The 24,859-nt window shown below is 38.4% G+C and overlaps 1 protein-coding gene across 2 annotated transcripts in view; it reads right to left on the bottom strand.

The window, feature by feature from the left end:
• LOC113028419 (zinc finger protein 385B-like) overlaps window positions 1–24,859 on the bottom strand; it is an 86,812-nt gene that overhangs the window by 22,971 nt on the left and 38,982 nt on the right. Inside the window, exon 1 of one of the 2 annotated variants that reach the window (XM_026178665.2) lies at window positions 17,053–17,435. The exons of the other annotated variant lie outside the window; for it this stretch is intronic. Within the exon in view, the coding sequence (XP_026034450.1) occupies window positions 17,053–17,062 (10 nt within the window). The 5' untranslated portion in view covers window positions 17,063–17,435. Of the gene's footprint in view, window positions 1–17,052; window positions 17,436–24,859 lie in introns of those variants that run through there. 2 annotated transcript variants of the gene reach the window in all.

The following is a 24,859-nucleotide window of genomic DNA, read 5'->3' as shown; positions in this document are numbered from 1 at the left end:
GAACAGTAGATGACCTGCTCTACCTCCTGGGCTGCAGCTCAGTAACACTAAATAACACACATGCACAGTGGCTGAGGTAAAAAATATAAACATGGGACGATCGTGGCTCAAGAGCTGGCAGTTCGTCTTGTAATCAGTAAGTTGCCGGTTCGAGCCCCGGCTCCGACAGTCTCAGTTGTTGTGTCCTTGGGCAAGACACTTCACCCGTTGCCTACTGGTGGTGGTCAGAGGGCCCGGTGGCACCAGTGTCTGGCAGCCTCGCCTCTGTCAGTGCGCCCCAGGACAGCTGTGGCTACAATGTAGCTTGCCATCACCAGTGTGTGAATGTGTGGATGACTCTCATTTGGGGTCCACTATTCATACTGCTTTGACTTGCAGACAGCTTTGCTACCAGTCTCTAATCCAGCCCCTCCTTTTATGTTGTACCCGACTTCATTAATAGAATATCTATGAAGGGGAGTTGCGGCCTATCCCTATGAAGGTTGCATGGCTGCTTCTCAGCTCAACTTGATGCTTCAAAACAATGTGATGCTTTTTTTCCCCCACTACATTTCACTGCAGTTGACCTAATCATGCACAAATTGTACCAGTTTATTACATGAATTCAGATAGAGAGTATCTTAATTTGCAGTCAACCTTTTTTTGTGGGCAATGTCATGTCTCCTGGCAGCTGCATATTTTAGCAAGTTTTGCATTTCACTGCTTGATTTCCAAGGCACGTTGTCAGAACTGGAGACACAATATTTTCATTCCTGTCAGCATTTCAGCAAAATACCAAAACGTTAATCCATTTTGCTGACAAAATGCCTGGAGTGTGTGTATGTGTGTTCACTTGCTACTGTGCGCTCATGTGTGCTGTATCTTTAAATGAAGTGTTTAAAAAAAAAACCAATGACAGACAAACAGAAAATGTCTTCAGACAGCAACCAGACATGAGCAGTAGCCAGTGGGTGGTAGAAAAGGTTGTTCTAGTTTCACACCCAAGCAGTAGTTTAAAAATAATTAAAATATATTTCCTTAGAGTTTATGTAGGTCTCAGACAAAGGCATAACCACATAATACCAACTGCTGTGTTGAGGGCACGGAAGGTGTATTAATGCAAATGTCCTCAAGAGTCACGGACAACAGAGAAGAAAACAGAGTGCATTGTTATTTAGCTTCAGAGTGCTGGATAACTCTGAGACCGACTGTCTGCATTTCTTGATTTGGCAGAATACCAGACTTTGCCAGTAAATGAAAACCAAACAGCTGTGATACAGTACCACTAATCAATTGTCCTTGTTGGAGCATGAATATCCACCACAAATTAAATTTAAAAAAGGCCTTAAATTGTAAATATTGCATTCAGAATTTCATTAATATTTTCAAGCTACAACAAATATCAAATTATGCAAATCAGCAACAAAAGTAGACCCATTGTTTGGTGAAGTAAATAACCCAATATTCTGCTGGGGGAAAAAAAAAAAAAAAATCGGGTGCATGTGAACATACCACCCACGTAAACATGAATGTAGACCAATAGCACCAGCACACGGCCTGAGCAAAAACAGGAGTAGGAAACCAAAAGGCTACGGCAGCGGTCCCCAACCTTTTTTGCGCCACAGACCGGTTTAATGTCAAACAATATTTTCACTGACAGGCCTTTAAGGTGTCGTGGATAAATACAAAAAATAAAATGATACAACCAAGACAAAAACAGTGGTATTTTGTAAATATAATAATAAACGCGAATTCACTGTGTAATTGTGTAACTTTATTAGCAGCGTCCTCCTGAAATGCACCAACAACATTAAGAGTAACACCCTCCTCTCTGCCCCTTAATGCTCTCTGGTCGCTATGGTAACGCTTAAATATTTCTTTCAAAATAAGACACACAACTACAACACGGGAAAAGACCCAGGGAAACAGAGTTAACCATAAAAACCCTGAAAACCAAAAATTTCACACCTGAGCCTCAACTCTCGCAGCCCGGTACCAAACGACTCACGGAGCGGCATGGGTCCGTGGACCAGGGGTTGGGGACCGCTATGGTTACGGCAGGGGGGCCTCAGTTTGAGCCCCACTGAGACCATTTCTGGTGTGTCCACCTTGCCCCTGCTCCTGGTGCATGTCTACTCTCTATAACAGATTTGGAGCCAAAGTAGCCCATTGGTTGTTCACAACTGGCCTGTGCGTCAATGGGAAATCACAAATTTCATTCATTTACTGGTCACAGGTAAAGTGGTGCACATAGTTTTTAAAGAGCAGAATGCTGCATTTAAGGATTACAATTTGAATCGCTTTTATGAAACTAAACACGCAGAGTAACACAAGAATTTAACTGATGCAGAGTGGGACATCTGAATCTTTGCTAACAACGGTGCAAAAAAACAAAGACTTTTTCAAGCTTTACACATCCAAGACACAGTAAAACACAGTAAAGACCAGATTTGTTATTTCCCACAAAAATCAGTAAGCATTTCTCTGATCAGGAGTTTATCAAACGGTGCTTGCTGGACTCTGCCCTGAAAGAAAAGAAGCATTTGGGGATATGTCCCTGGATGAAAGCTGTGATGTGCATGACACACCCCAGTTACTAATCTCTTTAAGTGGGATAGCAAAAGAGTTTGAGATTATGGAGGAGTTGGCTGCGATGCGCTGAATGAAAGCGTGTATGACAGTGATTTGTTCAAGCTAAATGCTAAATGCATGCTTGGAAAGGCCGGGCTGAAATTGGACAAAATAGAAATGTCAGTTCTTACCAGTAGCAGTTTATAAATAGATAAAATGAATATTGAGCAGAACTGAGTTCAACTTAGTGTTGCATGCCAATAAACGATCAATAGGGAACCCCTGCTCTATACTATGGTGTCAAATAAAGGGAAACTAAAACTGGCTAAAGGAACAAAACAAACATAATTACTGGATTGCTGTTTTGTTTTGGTTAATTCCTGATAAATTTTGTAATCTTTGGCTCTTGTCGATTGTTGTTAGTTTTACTTGCTTTGGAGGTTTCTCTTGTTAACTGCTTACCGCCTGATCAGTTTCACCTGTGGTGCCTTTCACACCTGTTCCCCTTCACCAATTAGTTATATGTTTATTCACCAACCCATGGGTCCTTGTTTGGAGTAGGCCCAGCTGTTACACTACCAATTATGTCATGTCAGACAGTACCAGAGACCCTCAGATAACCTGTTTCTATTCATAGGGGCAGCATAACCAAAATGTAGAACTCATTAAATTTCACTCATTTTTCACAAAAAAAAATCCATATTTTGTAAATACTTCTATTTAAATATAACCCAATAAATGCAGATAAAAAAATAAAATGGAAAACCCAGGAATCGCTGTCATGTTTTGTCTGTTGACTGTCTGAAGACGGGCAGTAACCAGTAATCTGTAGTTGGTGTAGTTCCAATAGAAATTACGTAGGTAAGCAGTAATCGTTTCCAGTGAATTTTCAATAAAGCTGACAGCAATAAAAAATGTTCCTTAGATTACACAAGAATAGGCTCAAATCAAAAGAACATGATTAATCACTCTCAAGCCTCTCTGATGTATTGGTAGCCGACGGTTAGAAAACAGTTCCTGCGTCACTCATGCTATTTCTGATGACACACACACACACACACACACACACACACACACACACACACTATGGGATTTAAATGTCACTTTTAATCTGAAGGTAATTATTTGAAAAAATTAAAAAATATGATTTTACTTGAATCACAGGAGTCACGCAGCAGGTGATGTAATGCAGTAGAAGGCCTTCAGGAGTCCTGTGATGTGTGTCGCACACGTCCCCTTCTCACAGCCTGGTTGCAGAAGCAGATATCCTGAGGGTGCATGACTTTTTGGCAAATCCAGAATATGACAGAAATCCGTGGCATGTGCCTAAGCCATTAAAATGCCTTAATGTAGTTGGTCTTGGCATGCAGCACCATTCCCAGGATACATCTGGAAAAAATTGCCCTCCTGATGATGCAGGATGTGAGTCACCCTAAGCTTCTTCATGTACAGCTAAAAGTCCAATATTATATGAAGGAGGAAATTAATGTGTAATTCATCATCATTTAAATGCTTTTCCCCTATGCATAATAATTGTGCCATTATCAAGATGCTTAATACAGATTTGTACATATAGCTTATCAAATTAACATTAATCAGCCCTCATAGATAATCATTCAAACATAAAGTGTCTCACTCACATTTTACTGATGTGATCAGTTACAAAATTATATATCTAGAGAGAGACCTACAATTTAAAATCAGCCATCATTCAACCTCACAACATGCCTTTTACAACACCCCACCGACTGTACAATAGGTCTGGGAGACTGAATGCTCCAAGAATCAAGAACTATACTTAAAAAAGGTCCTCACAAGACTTAATATAAAGTTTTAATTGCTAATCTTTTGATTTACATTAGATTTGGTGAAGGAAACAGTGCAATGCTTTCACAAGTGAACATGTGAGTGTCTGCACTCCTGCAATCATTACCAGTCTGGCTAATCAAACTCACACTGTCAGCAAACCACAATGACTGATTGGGGCTGTCAGTCACTGTGATGCGTGCCAGTTTTTTTTTTTTTACTGCACCAGCCTGTGATTTAGCTAACCCAGTATCACGACAAAGCGTGTAATAAACACGCCGATCCACCGTGTCCATTTCATGCTTTGCCCCTCCAAAACATGAAATGTACACGCATGCAGAAGTTGACACAGATTTAGACAACCTGCCACATTTACGTGGCAAGATTCTTTAGTAACAACAGAAAAACAGATCCAGTGTGACCACATGAAAAATAACACGCATGCACTGTTACTAAAGCAGAACACTTTTTTTTTATTCTGTGTAACACACAGATTCCAATTTAACCCTGAAAACATTAGGATGAATACTACACTGTATTCCTCTTGAACCAAATTTAACTGACTCAAACAAGGTCAGGCAAAAGAAAACAAAGAAGAATAGTGACAGGTGCCCTAAAGAAAATATCCTCCACATCATCACAACACCACCACCCTGAACTGTTGATACAAAGCAGGAAGGATCAAATCCTTTCTTGTTAATGCCCAATTGTGACACTACCATCTGAATAACGCAACAGAAGTCAACACTCAGACAAGGCAGTGTTTCTCAAATCTTCTACTTTCCAATTTTGGTGAGCCCATGTGAATTATAGGCTCGGTTTACTGTTCTCAGCTGACAGGAGTGGCACAGATGTGCTCTTCTTCTGTTGCTGTAGCTCATCTGCCTCAACGTTCAACATGTTGTGCATTCAGAGATGCTCTTCTGTACACCTGGGTTGTAACGAGTGGTTCTTCAACTTAAGGCTGCCCTTTTATCAGCTCAAGTAGTCTGGCCATTGTCCTCTGACAAGGCATTTTTACCCAGAGAACCACAGCTCAATGGATATTTTATCTTAGAGCAGCCTCTGTGCCTGAGAGACGTTTGTGTAGGGACATCCCAGTAGATCAACAGATCCTGAGACACTCAAACCAGCCTGTGTGGCACCCACAACCATGCCAAATTATGCCAGTTTGAACTTCAGCACACCATCCTGACCATGTCTAAAACTGCTTTCATGTGCTACATATGATTTGGCAGAGTTTTTTCACACACATAAAAGTAAAATCAAAGAAATCAAAATATAAAAATATAAAAATCAAGCTGTTTATGCTCTAAACAGTGCTTCAAATATTGCTGTGAATCAGCTACAGCAAATTAAAATGCTCTCAATGGCAAAAGGTATCAAGTCAGTACAGTAGACTAATTAAATTTGTTCTCTAAGACAATCTATACTGCAGTTAAAACCTTACTGTTCCATACTCATTACCCTTCGATTATAATAATAGGTCATTATCACTGCTGGATTCTGAATATGTCCCCCAACAGGAAAATTAATGATCCCTTTAAACTGACTCACGAACGCCGAGCTTTGCAAACATACTGAGAAACTTTTTCCTGTAACATAAAGAAACACTGACTAGCTTATTTTGAATCTCGCCACCCACACAGAACACAGATTAATGTCTCGTAGCTAATATGATGCGTCGTAAAATCACGCTTAATTTGCATGAATGGGAATTTCTCTGTTCCAGTGATTAAAAGGAAAGGTGAAGTGAGAAACTTCTTTAGCTGTGCAGACGTAGAGCAGTCCAATTTGCATCATGGTAGCTTGTAGCCAAACTACTCTACACATAAAAAAAACTTTATTAATAAACATATTTAACCATTTTAATTGAGACAATAAAATATCAGAACTAACCGGGCTTAAAGAATTAAAGAATCTCTCCACCCTCTATGACTACAAGGCTATGGCTGAGCATCATTCACCATCTGAATTTATTAGTCCTTTATTTATCCAGGTAAAAAAAATCTCATTGAGATTAAAAATCTCATTTCCAAGAAAGACCTGGCATCATGGCGACAAAAGTCAAAATACACATGCCACATAAGTATATAACAGTTAAAACAAATACAATATCCCATACCAACATGTGTAAAATATACAATAACAGATCAAATTAAGAGTACATTAAAAACAAAAACGTGTGGCAGGCAATACTGCGAGCGTCAAATTTTGCAACTTCTACAATACTTCAAATACCATCTGACTTCTTATAAAGCTCAGACATGAAGGTGGGTGCTATACTTTTAGCCTTGATTCCAAATTTCCTTGAGGGTAGAGCACAGTACGTCCGGCTGCAGAGGTGCCCTTCTGACAGCACAGTGAGCAGCACCGCAGGGGCCTGCTTTAACGCCCTTCCTTTTCACTGTGTGTGTGTCGAGCATCAAGGAATGATCACAGTTGTTATATTTGCAGTAATTCTGTGAAGACACAGCAATTGTTGGCTGTATAAAGTTAAGCTGGGAGGAGACGTACTTGGAGACAGACACTGATTCAAAAAGAAGCAGAATCGACTCCATTTACTGATAAAGGTCCTTCAACAGCATGTGACACAGTGGGGTTGTGAGCGTGGTCTTTTTGAGTTGCATCAGCAGGGTAAAGGCAGCAAACCCCAGACTTAAACTGATTAGGATCCCAAGTTCTGTTCTGGGAGCTGGTGGAGGTGAGTCTAATGGGAAGATGCTCAAGAAACTTTTCAGCACATTCAGCAAAACAGTCATTGCTCTCAGGTGCAGACTAAACACCACAGGGACTCTTTTCTCACTTTGATTATTGTGTTCCAACACTTTATGTAGGGGACAAACCTAATAATACAATAGTTTCACTGTCACAGGACTACTTTCTGGCAGTGCAATAATATAAACTGGTATGTGCAATGTGCACCCCTAATTCTACCAAAGATTTATCAGCCTTTTTATTGCATGACTTGAGTAGCTCATTAGTTGATTGTCTTGTGTTTTCTACTATAAGAAGTATGTGAACAACTGCATTATATGGTATGAAACAAGGACCAGTGCTATTGCACTGGATTGTTGCAGGGTGATACCATAAGTAGACGATATAGGTCATAACTTACCCATTTAATTCAGGTGTTTTCAGCCACATTACCACAGTTGTATAAAATAAAGAAGCTAGCCATGAAATCTGCCTTTGTAAACACTTCTGTAAAGATCTCACTGAAGTTGAGTGCGGTATTGTAATAGATGCCACAGCTGCAACAAGTGAGATCATGACATTTCTTCCCTCTTAGATATTCCACAATCAACTCTATTGTTTAGAAACCACAGGAAACCCACTCTGGTATTTACATTAGCACAAAAATTGTGTGCCTGGACTTCCATGGCTCAACAGTTCCTGCAGTTGTAATCTGTAAGTGGCCCAGTATGTCTGTCCATATAGAGTACCGTATTTCCCGGACTACAAAGCGCACCTAAATATTAGCCGCACAAGCTAAACTCAGGGGAAAATCCTGTTTTGTACATACATTAGCCGCACCTGACCAAAAGCCGCAGGTGTTTCAATGTTGACTTATCATATGTAAGAGAATATGCACAAAGGGAATTGTCAGGAAAGAGATGGCTGTTTGGAGACATCACTTTTATTAATATTTTGAAAAACAAGTTATGGGTACATATTTGCACATGTAGTACATAACAGTAGCCTACAGCACACCAGAAAAATAGATTCGGACTACCTTTTAGGCTCAGGTGCAGTGACACAGCTTTAACAAGAAGAAAAGTCAGTCATTCACCACCATCTTTCTCTTCTTCCTGCGCACTAAAACCACCAAAGTCCTCTTCTCCAGTGTCGGATACAAACAGGCTCAGGATGGCTTCGTCATCCACTCTTCTTCTCTCCTTCGTTGTCACTTTCAAAACCAAAGAAATCCTCGTTGTCAGTGTCAGAGTCCAACACCCTCAGAAGGGCCGTGGCGGTGTCCTCCTCTCCATCATGCAGCAGTCCAGCCCTTCAAAATCCGTTGGTGATCGTGGATGTTTTCACACTTTTCCACGCTGTCAGAATCCACCGGTGGAGTTGGGCATAACTTGCTTTTTGGGCATAACTTGCAAGTTTATCGCCGCTCATCATCCACGCCTCCCGCTGAATGCACTGGTGTCAAGCCAGCCTCCAATTCGAGACTTGCAGTCAAGCCAGCCTCCAGTTGATTTTACGTTCCCTGTGTTTTCAAAGTATTAAGGGAATGGATGTGGAAACCAGATTTCAAAATAAAAGCCAACTTCGAGTGAATTAACAGATATGTTAAGAACATAATAACATATAATTTAGGCTTCTTTTTTTTTTTAGAAACTCTAATGTTACATCTACATGACACAGCCTTGTACCCTAATTGTGCCCTGTCAAGGCCATCTTATTTTGGATTTCAAAGTAAAAGCCCTGTGAATCTTCATTTTTGAACTACTCTTTCAATGAATTCATAATGCTCTTAAAAGCAAAAGTCGTATTTCCAAATACTATTTGAACTTTGTATCAACACTTTCCAACCGCAGTCTTTTTCACAGTAATACCATATCAAATAAATTCTTTCTGATTTTGCTTTTCATAGTAATGGCCCTTTGAAATTGCCGATATTTGACTTAATCTTCTAACGATTCAAAATGCTCTAAAATGGAAAATTCCTGTTTCCACAGGGTAATTCCACCTTAGATCAACAGTATACAACCCCACAGTGATACCATATCAATATCAAGTCATTCTGATTTTGCTTTCAAAAATAAAAGCCTTTTCAAATTGTCCATAATTGACCTAACTTTCAGTGATTTCAAAATGCTCTTAAATAGAATTTTGCTGTTTCCACAGGGTAATTCCACTTTAGATCAACAGTATACAACCTCACGATGTTACCATATCAATATCAAGACATTCTGATTTTGCTTTCAAAAATAAAAGCCCTTTCAAATTGTCCATAATTGACCTAACTTTCAGTGATTTCAAAATGCTCTAAAATGAAAAATTCTTGTTTCCACAGGGTAATTCCACCTTAGATCAACAGTATACAACCCCACAGTGACACCATATCAATATCAAGTCATTCTGATTATGCCTTCCAAAATAAAAGACTTTTCAAATTGTCCATAGTTGACCTACCTTTCAGTGATTTCAAAATGCTCTAAAATGGAAAATTCCTGTTTCCACAGGGTAATTCCACTTTAGATCAACAGTATACAGCCCCACGGTGATACCATATCAATATCAAGTCATTCTGATTTTGCTTTCAAAAATAAAAGCCTTTTCAAATTGTCCATAATTGACCTAACTTTCAGTGATTTCAAAATGCTCTTAAATAGAATTTTGCTGTTTCCACAGGGTAATTCCACTTTAGATCAACAGTATACAACCTCACAGTGATACCATATCAATATCAAGTCATTCTGATTTTGCTTTCAAAAATAAAAGCCTTTTCAAATTGTCCATAATTGACCTAACTTTCTGTGATTTCAAAATGCTCTTAAATAGAATTTTGCTGTTTCCACAGGGTAATTCCACTTTAGATCAACAGTATACAACCTCACAGTGATACCATATCAATATCAAGTCATTCTGATTTTGCTTTCAAAAATAAAAGCCTTTTCAAATTGTCCATAATTGACCTACCTTTCAGTGATTTCAAAATGCTCTAAAATGGAAAATTCCTGTTTCCACAGGGTAATTCCACTTTAGATCAACAGTATACAACCTCACGATGTTACCATATCAATATCAAGTCATTCTGATTATGCCTTCCAAAATAAAAGACTTTTCAAATTGTCCATAGTTGACCTACCTTTCAGTGATTTCAAAATGCTCTAAAATGGAAAATTCCTGTTTCCACAGGGTAATTCCACTTTAGATCAACAGTATACAACCCCACGGTGATACCATATCAATATCAAGTCATTCTGATTTTGCTTTCAAAAATAAAAGCCTTTTCAAATTGTCCATAATTGACCTACCTTTCAGTGATTTCAAAATGCTCTTAAATAGAATTTTGCTGTTTCCACAGGGTAATTCCACTTTAGATCAACAGTATACAACCCCACGGTGATACCATATCAATATCAAGTCATTCTGATTTTGCTTTTCATAGTAATGGCCCTTTGAAATTGCCGATATTTGACTTAATCTTCTAACGATTCAAAATGCTCTAAAATGAAAAATTCTTGTTTCCACAGGGTAATTCCACCTTAGATCAACAGTATACAACCTCACAGTGATACCATATCAATATCAAGTCATTCTGATTTTGCTTTCAAAAATAAAAGCCCTTTCAAATTGTCCACAATTGACCTAACTTTCTGTGATTTCAAAATGCTCTAAAATGAAAAATTCTTGTTTCCACAGGGTAATTCCACTTTAGATCAATAGTATACAACCTCACAGTGATACCATATCAATATCAAGTCATTCTGATTTTGCTTTCAAAAATAAAAGCCCTTTCAAATTGTCCACAATTGACCTAACTTTCAGTGATTTCGGAATGCTCTAAAAAGGAAATTTTCTGTTTCCACAGAATAATTTCACTTTAAATCAACAGTATACAACCCCACAGAGATACGATGTTAAGATCAAGTCACTCTGATTTTGCCTTCCAAAATAAAAGTATTTTCAAATTGCCCATAGACGACCTACTCGTTTAACGATTTCAAAATGCTCTTAAATTGAAAGATGCTGTTTCCACAGGATAATTCCACTTTAGATCAACAGTATCCAACCCGACAGTAAAACCATGTAAATTTTATGTTGGTCTGATTTCGCCTTTCAAATTAATGGCCCGTCGAATTTGTCCATATGTGATATACTCTTTCAATTATTTCAGAATGTTTTAAAAATGAAAATTGCTGTTTCAACACATATTGTGTTTTCATTTTGAAAAGCAAAATCAGACTCAATTGATTATGACAGAATTGAATCATAAAGATGATGTAAAAGGAAGCTGAAATTGCCACTAGGTTGTAATTGATAGTACGTTTATATTTTAAGTCTGTGGAAAGATGTCATGGTTGGTTTGCAAGCTGTTTTGTAATTTCTTTATTTAGAATGACATCTTTCCACAGACTTAAAATATAAACGTACTATCAATTACAACCTAGTGGCAATTTCAGCTTCCTTTTACATCATCTTTATGATTCAATTCTGTCATAATCAATTGAGTCTGATTTTGCTTTTCAAAATGAAAACACAATATGTGTTGAAACAGCAATTTTCATTTTTAAAACATTCTGAAATAATTGAAAGAGTATATCACATATGGACAAATTCGACGGGCCATTAATTTGAAAGGCGAAATCAGACCAACATGAAATTTACATGGTTTTACTGTCGGGTTGGATACTGTTGATCTAAAGTGGAATTATCCTGTGGAAACTGAAATCTTCCTTTTTAGAGCATTCTGAAATCACTGAAAGTTAGGTAAATTATGGGCATTTTCAACAGGCCATTATTTTGGAAGGCATAATCAGAATGACTTGATATTGATATGGTATCACTGTGGGGCTGTATACTGTTGATCTAAGGTGGAATTACCCTGTGAAAACAGGAATTTTCCATTTTAGAGCATTTTGAAATTGTTCCAGGATCAAGTCAGATATGGGCATTTTGAAAATGCTTTTATTTTTGAAAGCAAAATCAGAATGACTTGATATTGATGTGGTAACATCGTGAGGTTGTATACTGTTGACCTAAAGTGAAATTATCCTGTGGAAACAGCAATTTTCACTTTTAGAGCATTTTGAAATCTTTAAAAGAGTAGGTCGTATCTTGGCAATTTGAAAAGTCTTTTATTTTGGAAGGCAAAATCAGAATGACTTGATATTAATATGGTATCACTGTGGGGTTGTATACTGTTGATCTAAAGTGGAATTACCCTGTGGAAACAGGAAATTTCCATTTTAGAGCATTTTGAAATCACTGAAAGTTAGGTCAATTGTGGACAATTTGAAAGGGCTTTTATTTTTGAAAACAAAATCAGAATGACTTGATATTGATATGGTATCACTGTGGGGTTGTATACTGTTGATCTAAAGTGGAATTACCCTGTGGAAACAAGAATTTTTCATTTTAGAGCATTTTGAATCGTTAGGAGATTAAGTCAAATATCGGCAATTTCAAAGGGCCATTACTATGAAAAGCAAAATCAGAATGACTTGATATTGATATGGTATCACTGTGGGGTTGTATACTGTTGATCTAAAGTGGAATTACCCTGTGGAAACAGGAATTTTCCATTTTAGAGCATTTTGAAATCACTGAAAGGTAGGTCAATTATGGACAATTTGAAAAGGCTTTTATTTTTGAAAGCAAAATCAGAATGACTTGATATTGATATGGTATCACTGTGAGGTTGTATACTATTGATCTAAAGTGGAATTACCCTGTGGAAACAAGAATTTTTCATTTTAGAGCATTTTGAAATCACAGAAAGTTAGGTCAATTGTGGACAATTTGAAAGGGCTTTTATTTTTGAAAGCAAAATCAGAATGACTTGATATTGATATGGTATCACTGTGGGGTTGTATACTGTTGATCTAAAGTGGAATTACCCTGTGGAAACAGCAAAATTCTATTTAAGAGCATTTTGAAATCACTGAAAGTTAGGTCAATTATGGACAATTTGAAAAGGCTTTTATTTTGGAAGGCATAATCAGAATGACTTGATATTGATATGGTGTCCCTGTGGGGTTGTATACTGTTGATCTAAGGTGGAATTATCCTGTGGAAACAGGAATTTTCCATTTTAGAGCATTTTGAAATCACTGAAAGTTAGGTCAATTGTGGACAATTTGAAAGGGCTTTTATTTTTGAAAGCAAAATCAGAATGACTTGATATTGATATGGTATCACCGTGGGGTTGTATACTGTTGATCTGGAGTGGAATTACCCTGTGGAAACAGGAATTTTCCATTTTACAGCATTTAGAAATCACTGAAAGTTAGGTCAATTATGGACAATTTGAAAAGGCTTTTATTTTGGAAGGCATAATCAGAATGACTTGATATTGATATGGTGTCACTGTGGGGTTGTATACTGTTGATCTAAGGTGGAATTACCCTGTGGAAACAAGAATTTTTCATTTTAGAGCATTTTGAAATCACTGAAAGTTAGGTCAATTATGGACAATTTGAAAAGGCTTTTATTTTTGAAAGCAAAATCAGAATGACTTGATATTGATATGGTATCACTGTGAGGTTGTATACTGTTGATCTAAAGTGGAATTACCCTGTGGAAACAGCAAAATTCTATTTAAGAGCATTTTGAAATCACTGAAAGTTAGGTCAATTATGGACAATTTGAAAAGGCTTTTATTTTTGAAAGCAAAATCAGAATGACTTGATATTGATATGGTATCACTGTGGGGCTGTATACTGTTGATCTAAAGTGGAATTACCCTGTGGAAACAGGAATTTTCCATTTTAGAGCATTTTGAAATCACTGAAAGGTAGGTCAATTATGGACAATTTGAAAAGGCTTTTATTTTTGAAAGCAAAATCAGAATGACTTGATATTGATATGGTATCACTGTGAGGTTGTATACTGTTGATCTAAAGTGGAATTACCCTGTGGAAACAGCAAAATTCTATTTAAGAGCATTTTGAAATCACTGAAAGTTAGGTCAATTATGGACAATTTGAAAAGGCTTTTATTTTTGAAAGCAAAATCAGAATGACTTGATATTGATATGGTGTCACTGTGAGGTTGTATACTGTTGATCTAAAGTGGAATTACCCTGTGGAAACAAGAATTTTTCATTTTAGAGCATTTTGAAATCACTGAAAGTTAGGTCAATTATGGACAATTTGAAAGGGCTTTTATTTTTGAAAGCAAAATCAGAATGACTTGATATTGATATGGTATCACTGTGGGGTTGTATACTGTTGATCTAAGGTGGAATTACCCTGTGGAAACAGGAATTTTCCATTTTAGAGCATTTTGAATCGTTAGAAGATTAAGTCAAATATCGGCAATTTCAAAGGGCCATTACTATGAAAAGCAAAATCAGAAAGAATTTATTTGATATGGTATTACTGTGAAAAAGACTGCGGTTGGAAAGTGTTGATACAAAGTTCAAATAGTATTTGGAAATACGACTTTTGCTTTTAAGAGCATTATGAATTCATTGAAAGAGTAGTTCAAAAATGAAGATTCACAGGGCTTTTACTTTGAAATCCAAAATAAGATGGCCTTGACAGGGCACAATTAGGGTACAAGGCTGTGTCATGTAGATGTAACATTAGAGTTTCTAAAAAAAAAAAAAAAAAAAGCCTAAATTATATGTTATTATGTTCTTAACATATCTGTTAATTCACTCGAAGTTGGCTTTTATTTTGAAATCCAGTTTCCACATCCATTCCCGTAATACTTTGAATACACAGGGAACGTAAAATCAACTGGAGGCTGGCTTGACTGCAAGTCTCGAATTGGAGGCTGGCTTGACACAAGTCTGAATGCGTAGCGCTACTTTCAAGTTTGTTTTTCGAGCTACTTCGTACGGCACTACGTTGCCTGGCGGATGGACATGTGACTAACATACCACTCTTGAACCCCGATCCTTCCGCCAGGCAACGTAGTGCCGTACAACAGCGGAACACACAAAACAAATCGTCTTACGATATGACAAAAATCACGGACAATCCATAGAAAAGCCGCACCTGACTAAAAGCCGCAGGGTTCAAAGCTTGTGCAAAAAGTAGCGGGTTATAGCCCGACATTTACGGTATGTCAATCCTGCCTAAGGGAAATCAATAAAATCTTAATGTGTGAAAATATTGTTCAGTTTAGCATTTATGATATGATGCGCACTAAATAACCAAATATTGAATTGTACATATTAGCTATTGAGCTCACACTATGTTATTTTTTCCATGAAGGTTTTAAACATGAGATTGTATCAGTCGGATGTTGGATCCTCTAAAATCATAACGATGGTCAGGGTGAAGCTTGCTGGATGTATCAGTAGAATCCTCTTTATTTAAAAGGTAAAAAGTTAAAAAATTTTACTCATTGCATTTGTATATTTATTACACAAGTTCTTATTGCAATGATAAAATGATTATTTTATATTCTATATATATTCTACTACTCTCAGAGAAAAGTAATAATCATAAAATTGAAAGCTGAGAAAAATTCAAAAAATTTATTCTAGGATTTTGTATCAGACTGATGTAATGGTGCACAGAGATCAGATTTACACATACAGGATGTCACTGCAAGCTCAAATCTGAGCTTTTGACAAGTGGTGGAGAGGCAAGAACAGATGCAGTATGGCCACCAGGCAAAACTCTCATAGTTATCGTCTCTTCAGCTGTTTCCCTTTGATCCCCTTAATCTGCTGTTTAAAGGCGAAAGAGCCTAAAGCAACCACATAGACATGCTCTGCATTTTCATCCACGGAGTTGTGTGTATCCATAAGCTGCAGAAATTCCAAAATACGTGGATACACATAATTTTAAACGTAGCCTTCCTGGTAATTCTATTGGCTAAAGAATTATGTCTCATCCTGATAAGAAAGCTATTATAAACACAAAAGGCAGGAAATGAGTTATGTTACTTGTGAGAAAAATAGTGTAAACTACCTCAAACTGCCCAGAAATAACCAAGAGAAAAGTAGTAAGGGGTACAGATGGAAGAGGTGGAGCTGATGGCTCAGAAGGCATTGTCAATTGGGGTGAATGGTGCACCTATTGTGCATGGGTTAATCACTTCCTCTCTCTTTATTTTAGCAGAATGCTGGGGTGTGGGGGGACAGTAACAGGAGTGCACAACACGGCAAAGGGAGAATTCGGCATGGAGAAAGGGGACTGCTAAGAAAGCTTGTGCAGAGCTGGGCTTGTAAAGCGGCAGCTCTGTGAATGTGTTGCAAGTGTGTGCGTTAAAATAAACAGTTTGTGAAGGACTGTGTTGGCATTCTGTGCTGCGGGGAAACCCACAAATGAGTGAGCCTCGTGTCGCAGACAGACTTGCAAATCAATTTGGTTTTAACTGAAATAATAAGCTCTAAGGTAGATTAAAAAAAATAAACACATTTATTAACAGGTCAAGTAAAACGTGAGAAGGTAAGTTCCTCTGCCTACTTAAAAATCAGATGGTAAATCAGATGGACTTTAACATCGCACCAAACAGATCCTGAATTCAAATACTTTAAATGCAATAAATTTGATGCCTTATCTAAACAAAAAACAAAAACCCCAAACACAAATGACTAAAAATCCCCACACTGCCTTTATCTTTAACAGGCTCCAATTATGCAAGCTAATCTGGGCATATTTCCCTGGGGACGCAAAGACATAATTGCCAGCAATCTGCACCGTGATATCAGCAATGTTCTTGTGTGGCTTTAAAATGACTTGACACATCTGGGAACGGCAGGTTTGTATTGGTCTGAACTCCACACTTGGCTCCATCAAAAGGGGTCAATTATGAAAACAAACAGGCCGGGGACTCATTTTGGATGCAGAGGAACTGAATGAGGGCAGATGGTAGGCAGGAGACCGAGCCTGCCCTTGAGCTGTGATGTGAAGTCATTGTTGTAAAACACACATTGACAGCAGAGCGCTCGCATGCATTTAGGCAAATGGAGGCACAAAAGAAAAAAGATAAGTCCTCAGTTACTTTCCCACAAATTAGGAGTATTGGCACGAATCTTAAAAGTAACAGCCTTACCTAACAGCATCTCCACGTGTTTTAAGCTTCCTCTGTTTGCCACTTTCTTCTGCTCTTGATTCAGGCTTCTCCTGCTGGCTGATCTCCCATCACAGAAGTTGTCCAAAAAAACCCCAACAAAGTCGCAGATAATTTTCTCCGTCTCTTTACTGTATCTTTCTTCTCTCCACTTTGATTGTGACGATCCTTTCGCAGTCAGTGACACGTCTTGGCTATGATCCAAAGTGCCGCAGCGAAAGCACGGCACATGTGTGCTTCAATTAAAAGTGTCATGCTCTGCTGATCGCGCTGCCCTTTATGAGACGAAAGGAGAGACAGAAGCGAGGCAGATTGAGGAGCGGAGGAGAAAGAAAGGAGGCTGAGAGTGTCTGAAGAGCAAGTGTGTATTCTTTTACCAGTATGAGTATGTAAGGGAGAGCGAAAGAGGGGAGAGAGAGAGATGGGGGAGCTGGGAGAGGACTGGCTGTTAACAATCACAACAAACCACATCTCCCCCCTTTCCTTGCTTCTTCTTCTTCTTCTCAGCAGCGTTTTCTATTCAAGGTTCACACCTGCATGCTCCCTTAAGGGCACTCAAAGGCAGTTTCCTTCCTGGCATTACTTGACAACAATAGGCGTCATTTATCATTGGTCCTTTTCAGTCTGCTTAAAATGCAGCCCTGCTATGTTGTTCGTAAGTTACCATTGTGGGTAAAATATTTTAAAAATGTGCATCCATATCCAGATGATACAGTGTTTATGTGCAGAGTGCAGTCCGGTTTATCAGAGTAAATTAGTCCTTCACTCTAGCTTTACATTTCCAAGAGGTTGTACGTGGAGAGGATTCAATTAAACACAGAGTTCACGCAGCACAAACTCATTATTTTTTCACCGCTACTAAGGCATGACTGATATGATCACAATCATAATTAAACAGCCGAGCTCAGCTCAAACTAGGGGTGGGTTCTTATAATCGATTCATCGATTAAAATCGATTCTGGCTTGGATAACGTAAAATCGATTCATTAAAATCCTGAATCGATTTTTTAATATAAATTTATTTTGCCCAAAATGCCAGAATCTCAGGTGAAATCTCACAAAATTTCAAGAACCACCAAACAGTTAAGACAGTAAATGAGAGCAGGAACACGGATTCTGCACAAAGACTTAAACACACAGCGGGACCCGCGGATCAGAATCAGTTAGATGTCGCTTTTCTCACAGTCGGGGCTGAAAGCCGACAGCTCGCTGACTCTGATCTGTCGGCGGATCTGCGCTTTGTGTGCACGCCCTTTATGCGCCGATTCTAAAGCTGTTAGTTTGATGTCTCTCCAAACAATATTGACCGAACCAGCAGCAAAAGAAGATCCAAACGCTTCACATAAACATCGTCATGAATTCACTCAGACTTTTACTGTTTTGCTTCCACTGCGATGCACAGCTCTCTCTCTGTACTTCAAGAACAGTTTCCCTTTCTTCATTATTCGCTTGCTTGTTACGCACAAGTCTACTGTTGTTTACAGGCTGTCGGCCGCTGTTTTTTCCCTTTTACATTCTTCCGAAAAGAAAACCTCATTTCTGCTGTTCAATACTGAACAAATTTAAACTTTTTAAAATTATTCAAAATGCAAAACGCTGTGTCTGTAATAAAACCGCTGTAACTTCAGAGGTGATGTTCATATGTTGATTAATGGTTTTCTTTCGTTTTTGATGTACTGCAGAATATTTTTATAAAATCCCAGGCCAGGAAAATCACCTTCATGTTTTTCTGTGTTTTATCCTCAGCTACTTTGACACAAAGGCCTCTGCTGTGATGCTCACACCTGTGATAAAGTCTTGCGTGTGTCAGCTTCCTTTTTATTGATACAAAAATATGTAAATGTACTGATCTGAATTATAATATTTCTGACTGTCAAAATTTCCCAGATTTAAATCGAATCGAATTAAATCGAATCGTGGATCGAATCGATTCGGGGCCTTGTGAATCGGAATTGAATCGATTCTAGGTGTTCTTAATCAGCTTTTACACATGTATCTACTGCATCTGATACTATAACGTTGCGCTAGAGCAGGGTTGTCAAACATAAGGCCTGAGGACCAAAATTGACCCAGCAAAAACACCAATCTGGGCCATTGGACTCCTTTGAAAAATATGAAGGACAGCATATACTTTGGACTTTCAACTGCATTTGAACAAGTTTGCAGCTTTTCCTAATGATACAGACCTCCCCCATAGCCACTCATACTAAACCAATGTAATTAAGTGATGACAGAAAAGTTGCTGTCGTTTTATTTTCACTGTTGAATAGATCGAAATTTATTAGAGTTTACAGTATTTACAAATTTTTACATTAATTTCAGAGCAAAAGAAAAAAGGGAGGTTTCTGTGAATTAACAAAAATGTTCGGTTTTATAATAACCACAAGCCAGAGCTTTTTCTGTAATTTTACACATTTATTTCTTACAACTTGAGCCCAAAGAGTCATGCTGACGGGTTTCTTTAATTTACTACAACAGCATTTTGTTTTTATAATGTACAAAAACTGTGACGTCCTGCTGAAATGACACTTCTTGTCATGGTCCTGGGTCGGTGACCCAGCGCTTTTAGTTTGTTATCATTTTCTAGATGATGATTGTTTAAGTTCTGTGTTATTTTCGATCTGCCTCTGAGTCTGCGTCTGTATCTGTCTGTCTATGGTGTCTCCCCATCTGTTTGTGAATCTGTCTGTTTAGTTCAATGTCTTGTCTGGTTCCATGTATCTGAGTTTCCTGTTTTATTGTGAAGGTCCGTGTCGTATGTGAGTGTGATCAGTTTACGTTTCCCCTGTCCCGTCAGCCCAGATTCCTCCCAGCTGTGTTGCCCTCCTGTCTCTCATCCCCTGATTACTGGTGTGTGTATTTAAGCTTTGTGTGTTCTCCTGCCTGTTGCCGGTTCGTCTGTGTAACGCCGTGTCAGTGTGTTACCCTGTGTTCCACGGTGTCCTGTTCCTCGTCTGCGTCTCTCTGCTATTCATCATCCGTTGTCATATGCTCCCAGGTCTGTTATTTTTAGTTCTCCCAGTTTAGGTGTCTTTAGTTGTTTGTTATGCCCCACTGTTTGTTTGCCACTACACCTCTGTAAATAAAACCACCGGTATCTCATCCACTGCCTGCATCTTGGGTCCTCCTTCTAAATCCACACGGCTCGCCTCGGCAGCCGTGACACTTCTTTTCTTACATTAAAATATCTCATGGAGTAAATGTAAAGTTATTTTTTTTTACACTGACAGAAAGGGGAGTTTTATTGGTTGGTCACACTTAAGATAAAGGTAGGCTGTATGAGTTGACATCCCTGCACTTGTGTGTGTGTGACAGGACGCTGCTTCACAACACTACACAAACAGCTCCGCAGCCAAATCTAAAAATCGAATCTCATCTAAAATCGACACATCAACATTTGCTAACATTAGCCACCACATGCTACTTCGTTTGACTTACCATAACAAATACTATTGCAGCGAACACCCTGGCGAACTGAGCAAAGCCATGTTTAACTGCTTTACAAATAAAGTTATTAATTTGAAAGACAGAAAAAAATTAAGCATGAGTTAATGCAAATTTCTTCAGAAAATTGAGACGGGGTAAATGACGATATGAGGGATAATAAATTGTAGCCATGCAAATGTACTGTATTTCAATATAATTATGCAAAGGTATAATTCATTTGCATATTTTGATCCATTACAAAAAACACCCCAGTTTTCCAAAACGACTTAAAACTCTGCTTGAGAAGTCGAGATGCTCACTTAGCATATTGATGGTGCAGCTCTTTCTCCACTCAGCGCTGATTTAAACTATTTGAGATTCAGTGTTTATTTTAATGAGCAGGTGGGATAGATTATTGCTCAACGAATAGCTGGCTAATTTTCCTGCCTAATCTTCTGATGATTACTCTATTGACACACTGTAGAGCAGAGCTGAATCCAGCGCTGCTCTGTCATGCTCCGCTGCGATTCTTATAGCTTGAATGAAGCACTTTATATGCTTTCTATGCGATATTTACCTCAAATGGTTCTTTTGAGTTGCGCTGTATCAGCCACAGCCCAATCTTGGCGTTACCACTGTCGACACTGGTGAATAGTAGTTTTCGTTCTTCGGTTAAATCTGCCTTTCGTCTAGCTGAGCTTATTTTTATCTCCTATTCTATTTCACACTTCTAAAGTCTGTTTATGTCTGCATAATACGTCCTGTCTCTACTTGAACTTGTCCTCAAGTGCCTTTTCTTTCATTACATCTCTTAATAATATTGCAACTTTTACTACACCAACCTATATAGTACCTCTGCAGCAATAAATGAAATAATACTTGTAACAGCACCTTTGAATATGGCACTGCAAATTCCATCCCACTCTAGGTACCTATAACAGCTTTCAATAGGCTGTAAGAACTATCCATGTTGCTGGGATGTTTTACTGTGATTTTAAATATTAATCCCTCTTTAGAGAGTATGCATTAGCCTTAAGTTTGGCCACTGAGTGATTTAAGTTGGACAGAGGGGCGTCGTTTCAGTGAAAATCTGACTCTACTGAATGTTTGCAGAAGCAACACAATGGCTTGTACACACTGCATTGTTATTCATTCAGCAGTCACCACAATCACTTCAGATAAACACGATTATTCTCACAGTCTCTAGCCTGAAACTGTGGCCTCCAGTGTTACACAAGTGTTAACACACACACACACACTTCCATCACCTCAGTGGCTTGCATTCATGTCCTATAGACTTACTCTAAACCTGACCATAACCACTACCTGTCTACCCAAAACTATATCTAGCCTTGAATCAAATCTTCAGTCTTCGGGTTAATGAAAACATTACGATGTCCTGCTTTTTGTCTCTGGGTCATCACAATGTCAGTGTGTGAACAGATCTATGTCCCCACAACATGAGTATTACAACCACACACACAGAGCTTGTGTCTGCCCCGTGTGCTCCTTGCTGGCTCCTTGTCCACTCAAATAAGTGTGGCGTGGAAGCACAACACTGACAAATCCTGACAGTTTTACACTTGATTTCAGGCTGCAGCATTCAAATGAAAGTGCAGGGAGACGGCCTCGAGCACAATGATCGTATGTCGGCTACGCGCATTATGCTTTCAGCTCGCCATGGACCTACTGAACATTGGCTGTGTATGCCTCTATTTATGGTCTCAGTGTGTGTGACTGACATGCCACGTTACTTATGGAAATCATAGACTTGGAAAGGGTTTGGGGGGAAGCAGGGGAGAGAAACAAAAGGTTTACAAAACAGCAAAGCTCACCACATACACAGGTTGTAATTTCTATAATACCATTTAATTACTAGCTTATACTTATTTATCAATCCAAGCTATCTGAAATAGTGACAGTTGTTCAAATAACACAAATTCAGCATGCCTTATATTGAATTTCATTTATTCAGATATATTCACTGACTATTCAACACATGCAGAAAAATGACTCATGCATTCGCAAACACACCAATCTACTACCATCTAGAATATCAAACAGGAAACTACTCACTTGTTTTATTCGGGTTTGGAACCTCAAAGCTATTGGGAATACTGTAAAACAGGTGTCTCCTCTAACACTATCAGTCCCTGAGGGTTGTGATGCTTCATCTGCCAGACACCGAGTCAAAAACCAAGCCAAAATGCCCCCCTCCCCTGCTGCCTGTCCAGGCTTTCACGGCGTGGCGAATAGTAGCTTACGACAGATCAAGTGACATCTGAAAAAAATGGCTGCATTTGCTCAGCAGCCTCTTTTGTAAGAAATGAGGTCAAACCGTGAAAAACTGCAGGTGATAAAGCTTGTTTCAGCAGACTGTGTGTAGTAAATATAGACGATACTCCCTGTATTTATTGTGATGGTGTCTCTAACATATGTTGGTATACAATAACAGGAATAATTCAACCTTCAGAAAAGCATTAAGCCAAGTCAATCCCCAGTGGAGCCCCGTCTGAGAAAATTAGAGATTTTCCATTAGTGAGGGGAAATTTTGCTCATGGAAGACAAAAAGCTTCATCTTTCCTTTCACTGGCTAAATTGTTATAAACGGTGCAGGAAATGTTGGAGGTCACGTCTCTGAAAAACTCTGAAAATCATTTGTCTTTGCTTTAAACACATATACTTGAAAAGATTTTTAATAAATTAGACTAGAAATCCATGTACAGTTTGAAACAGTAACTTTTTAGCAAAAGGTGCAATTTAGCTTACACACAGAAGTGACATTTATATACAGGTAATATATGAGCCAGTGCACATACATTTTTTATGTGTTTTTCTTTTAGATTTCTGACTTAGGGTGTCTTTTGGGTTTGTTTTCAGGACTAGAGTTAATTTAATCCAGCCCAAATCAGTTGTTGATATTGTAAACTTGTAGCTTCTTCCTGTGGTTTGGTTTCTTTTAACAGAGAAAACTCCAAACAGCAGAACCAAAATGCATCATTGTAAATCATGTCTCGGAGGTGGGACAACAAAAGTAAATACAAGAAGAAGGTGCTGTGCTCCAGTCTAGTGGATAAGATGGAGCGTTTACTCCTAACAGCTGCTAGTGGCTATAGTTTGGTACGCTACAATATTCCAGAAACACCACATAGTTGATTCAGATCAGGGTTAAATCAAGTTGTCATCATAAACAAAGTCAAAGGGTCTCATTGTGGTTGTTTTGGTCTGTACCTGACCATTCCTGCCTCCATCTGCAACTATAAACATGAGGCAGATAAACTGAACATAGTTTGAATTCTTTTATTCTTGTTTTTCTCAACAAAGATAAAATGACAAAAAATGACAGTGGGGAGAAAATGAGAGAAACTTTTTGAACAACCAAAGTGATCAAGCACCAAACTCTGTGAGCTGTGTGTGAAAGCAATAAAGCAGAATAATTCATGTCGAAATTTTAAAGAGCAGTATAAACGCTGTTTTGTACCATTTACCTCTAAACACAGACAAACCTTTGTAGCAGAAATGCTTCCTTCCACATCTTAAATGTACAAATCAATTTTCTATTCAATTTCAGGATGTTCTGTCTATGCTGCATGGTTTTTTTTCTTTAAATATCCAACAGTGCACAATCCCTGTAAAGTCAGGATTCACATGCTGCATTTAAAGTGTTTTGGGGAACCTTTGCTGATTCGTCCCCACAGCTGGCTTGAAAATATGCAAACAGAAACTGAACGCCCTTGGTCCTTTATGGCAACATCGTGGTGGGGGGACAGACAGATCTGATATAACAAGATCAATGCTCTGCAGCACCTTTCCTCAGTTTTGCTGGTGTATTTAACAGATATGATGCATAAGAAGTAATAACTAATAGCACAAGATGCCCACAGTTTTCTCTTCCTTCACATTTAACCTGACCTGGTAAGACTGTCACAACACCTCAAACTGACCATTGTGCATATTTTTGCTTGAGGCCGACATGTAAATTGCTGTCAGATTAACATAATGAGCTTGTCTGAAGGGACTTATATCTCACCAGCACACACGTTATATCGGAAATCCTAAAACGATAACCTTGAATTGAAACGAGTCCACCGTTGTCCTGTAGTTCAGTGTAGCAAGTGGAAAGTGCTTTGCTCTGTTCCCTTTTCAAACGGCCCCCAGTGAGAAACACCCGATTAAAATCTCTTTTCATTTGAGCAAATCGCTTCATGAAGCTAAATAAAGGCAAAGACAGTTCAGCTGCGAGAAGGGAACGGGTATTATTAGGTTGGTTTCATTGCAGTGCAGACCGAATTATAGTAACAGTCACCTTAATTGACTCAGACCGTCCTCTTTTTCTCCTCTTTTCTGCAGGAAAGGCAACAGA

This window comes from Astatotilapia calliptera, chromosome 8, assembly GCF_964374335.1.
Source record: "Astatotilapia calliptera chromosome 8, fAstCal68.1, whole genome shotgun sequence".
Taxonomy (NCBI): domain Eukaryota; kingdom Metazoa; phylum Chordata; class Actinopteri; order Cichliformes; family Cichlidae; genus Astatotilapia; species Astatotilapia calliptera.
The sequence above is the reverse complement of the archived record's forward strand: the minus strand, read 5'-3'. Positions and strand labels throughout refer to the sequence as shown.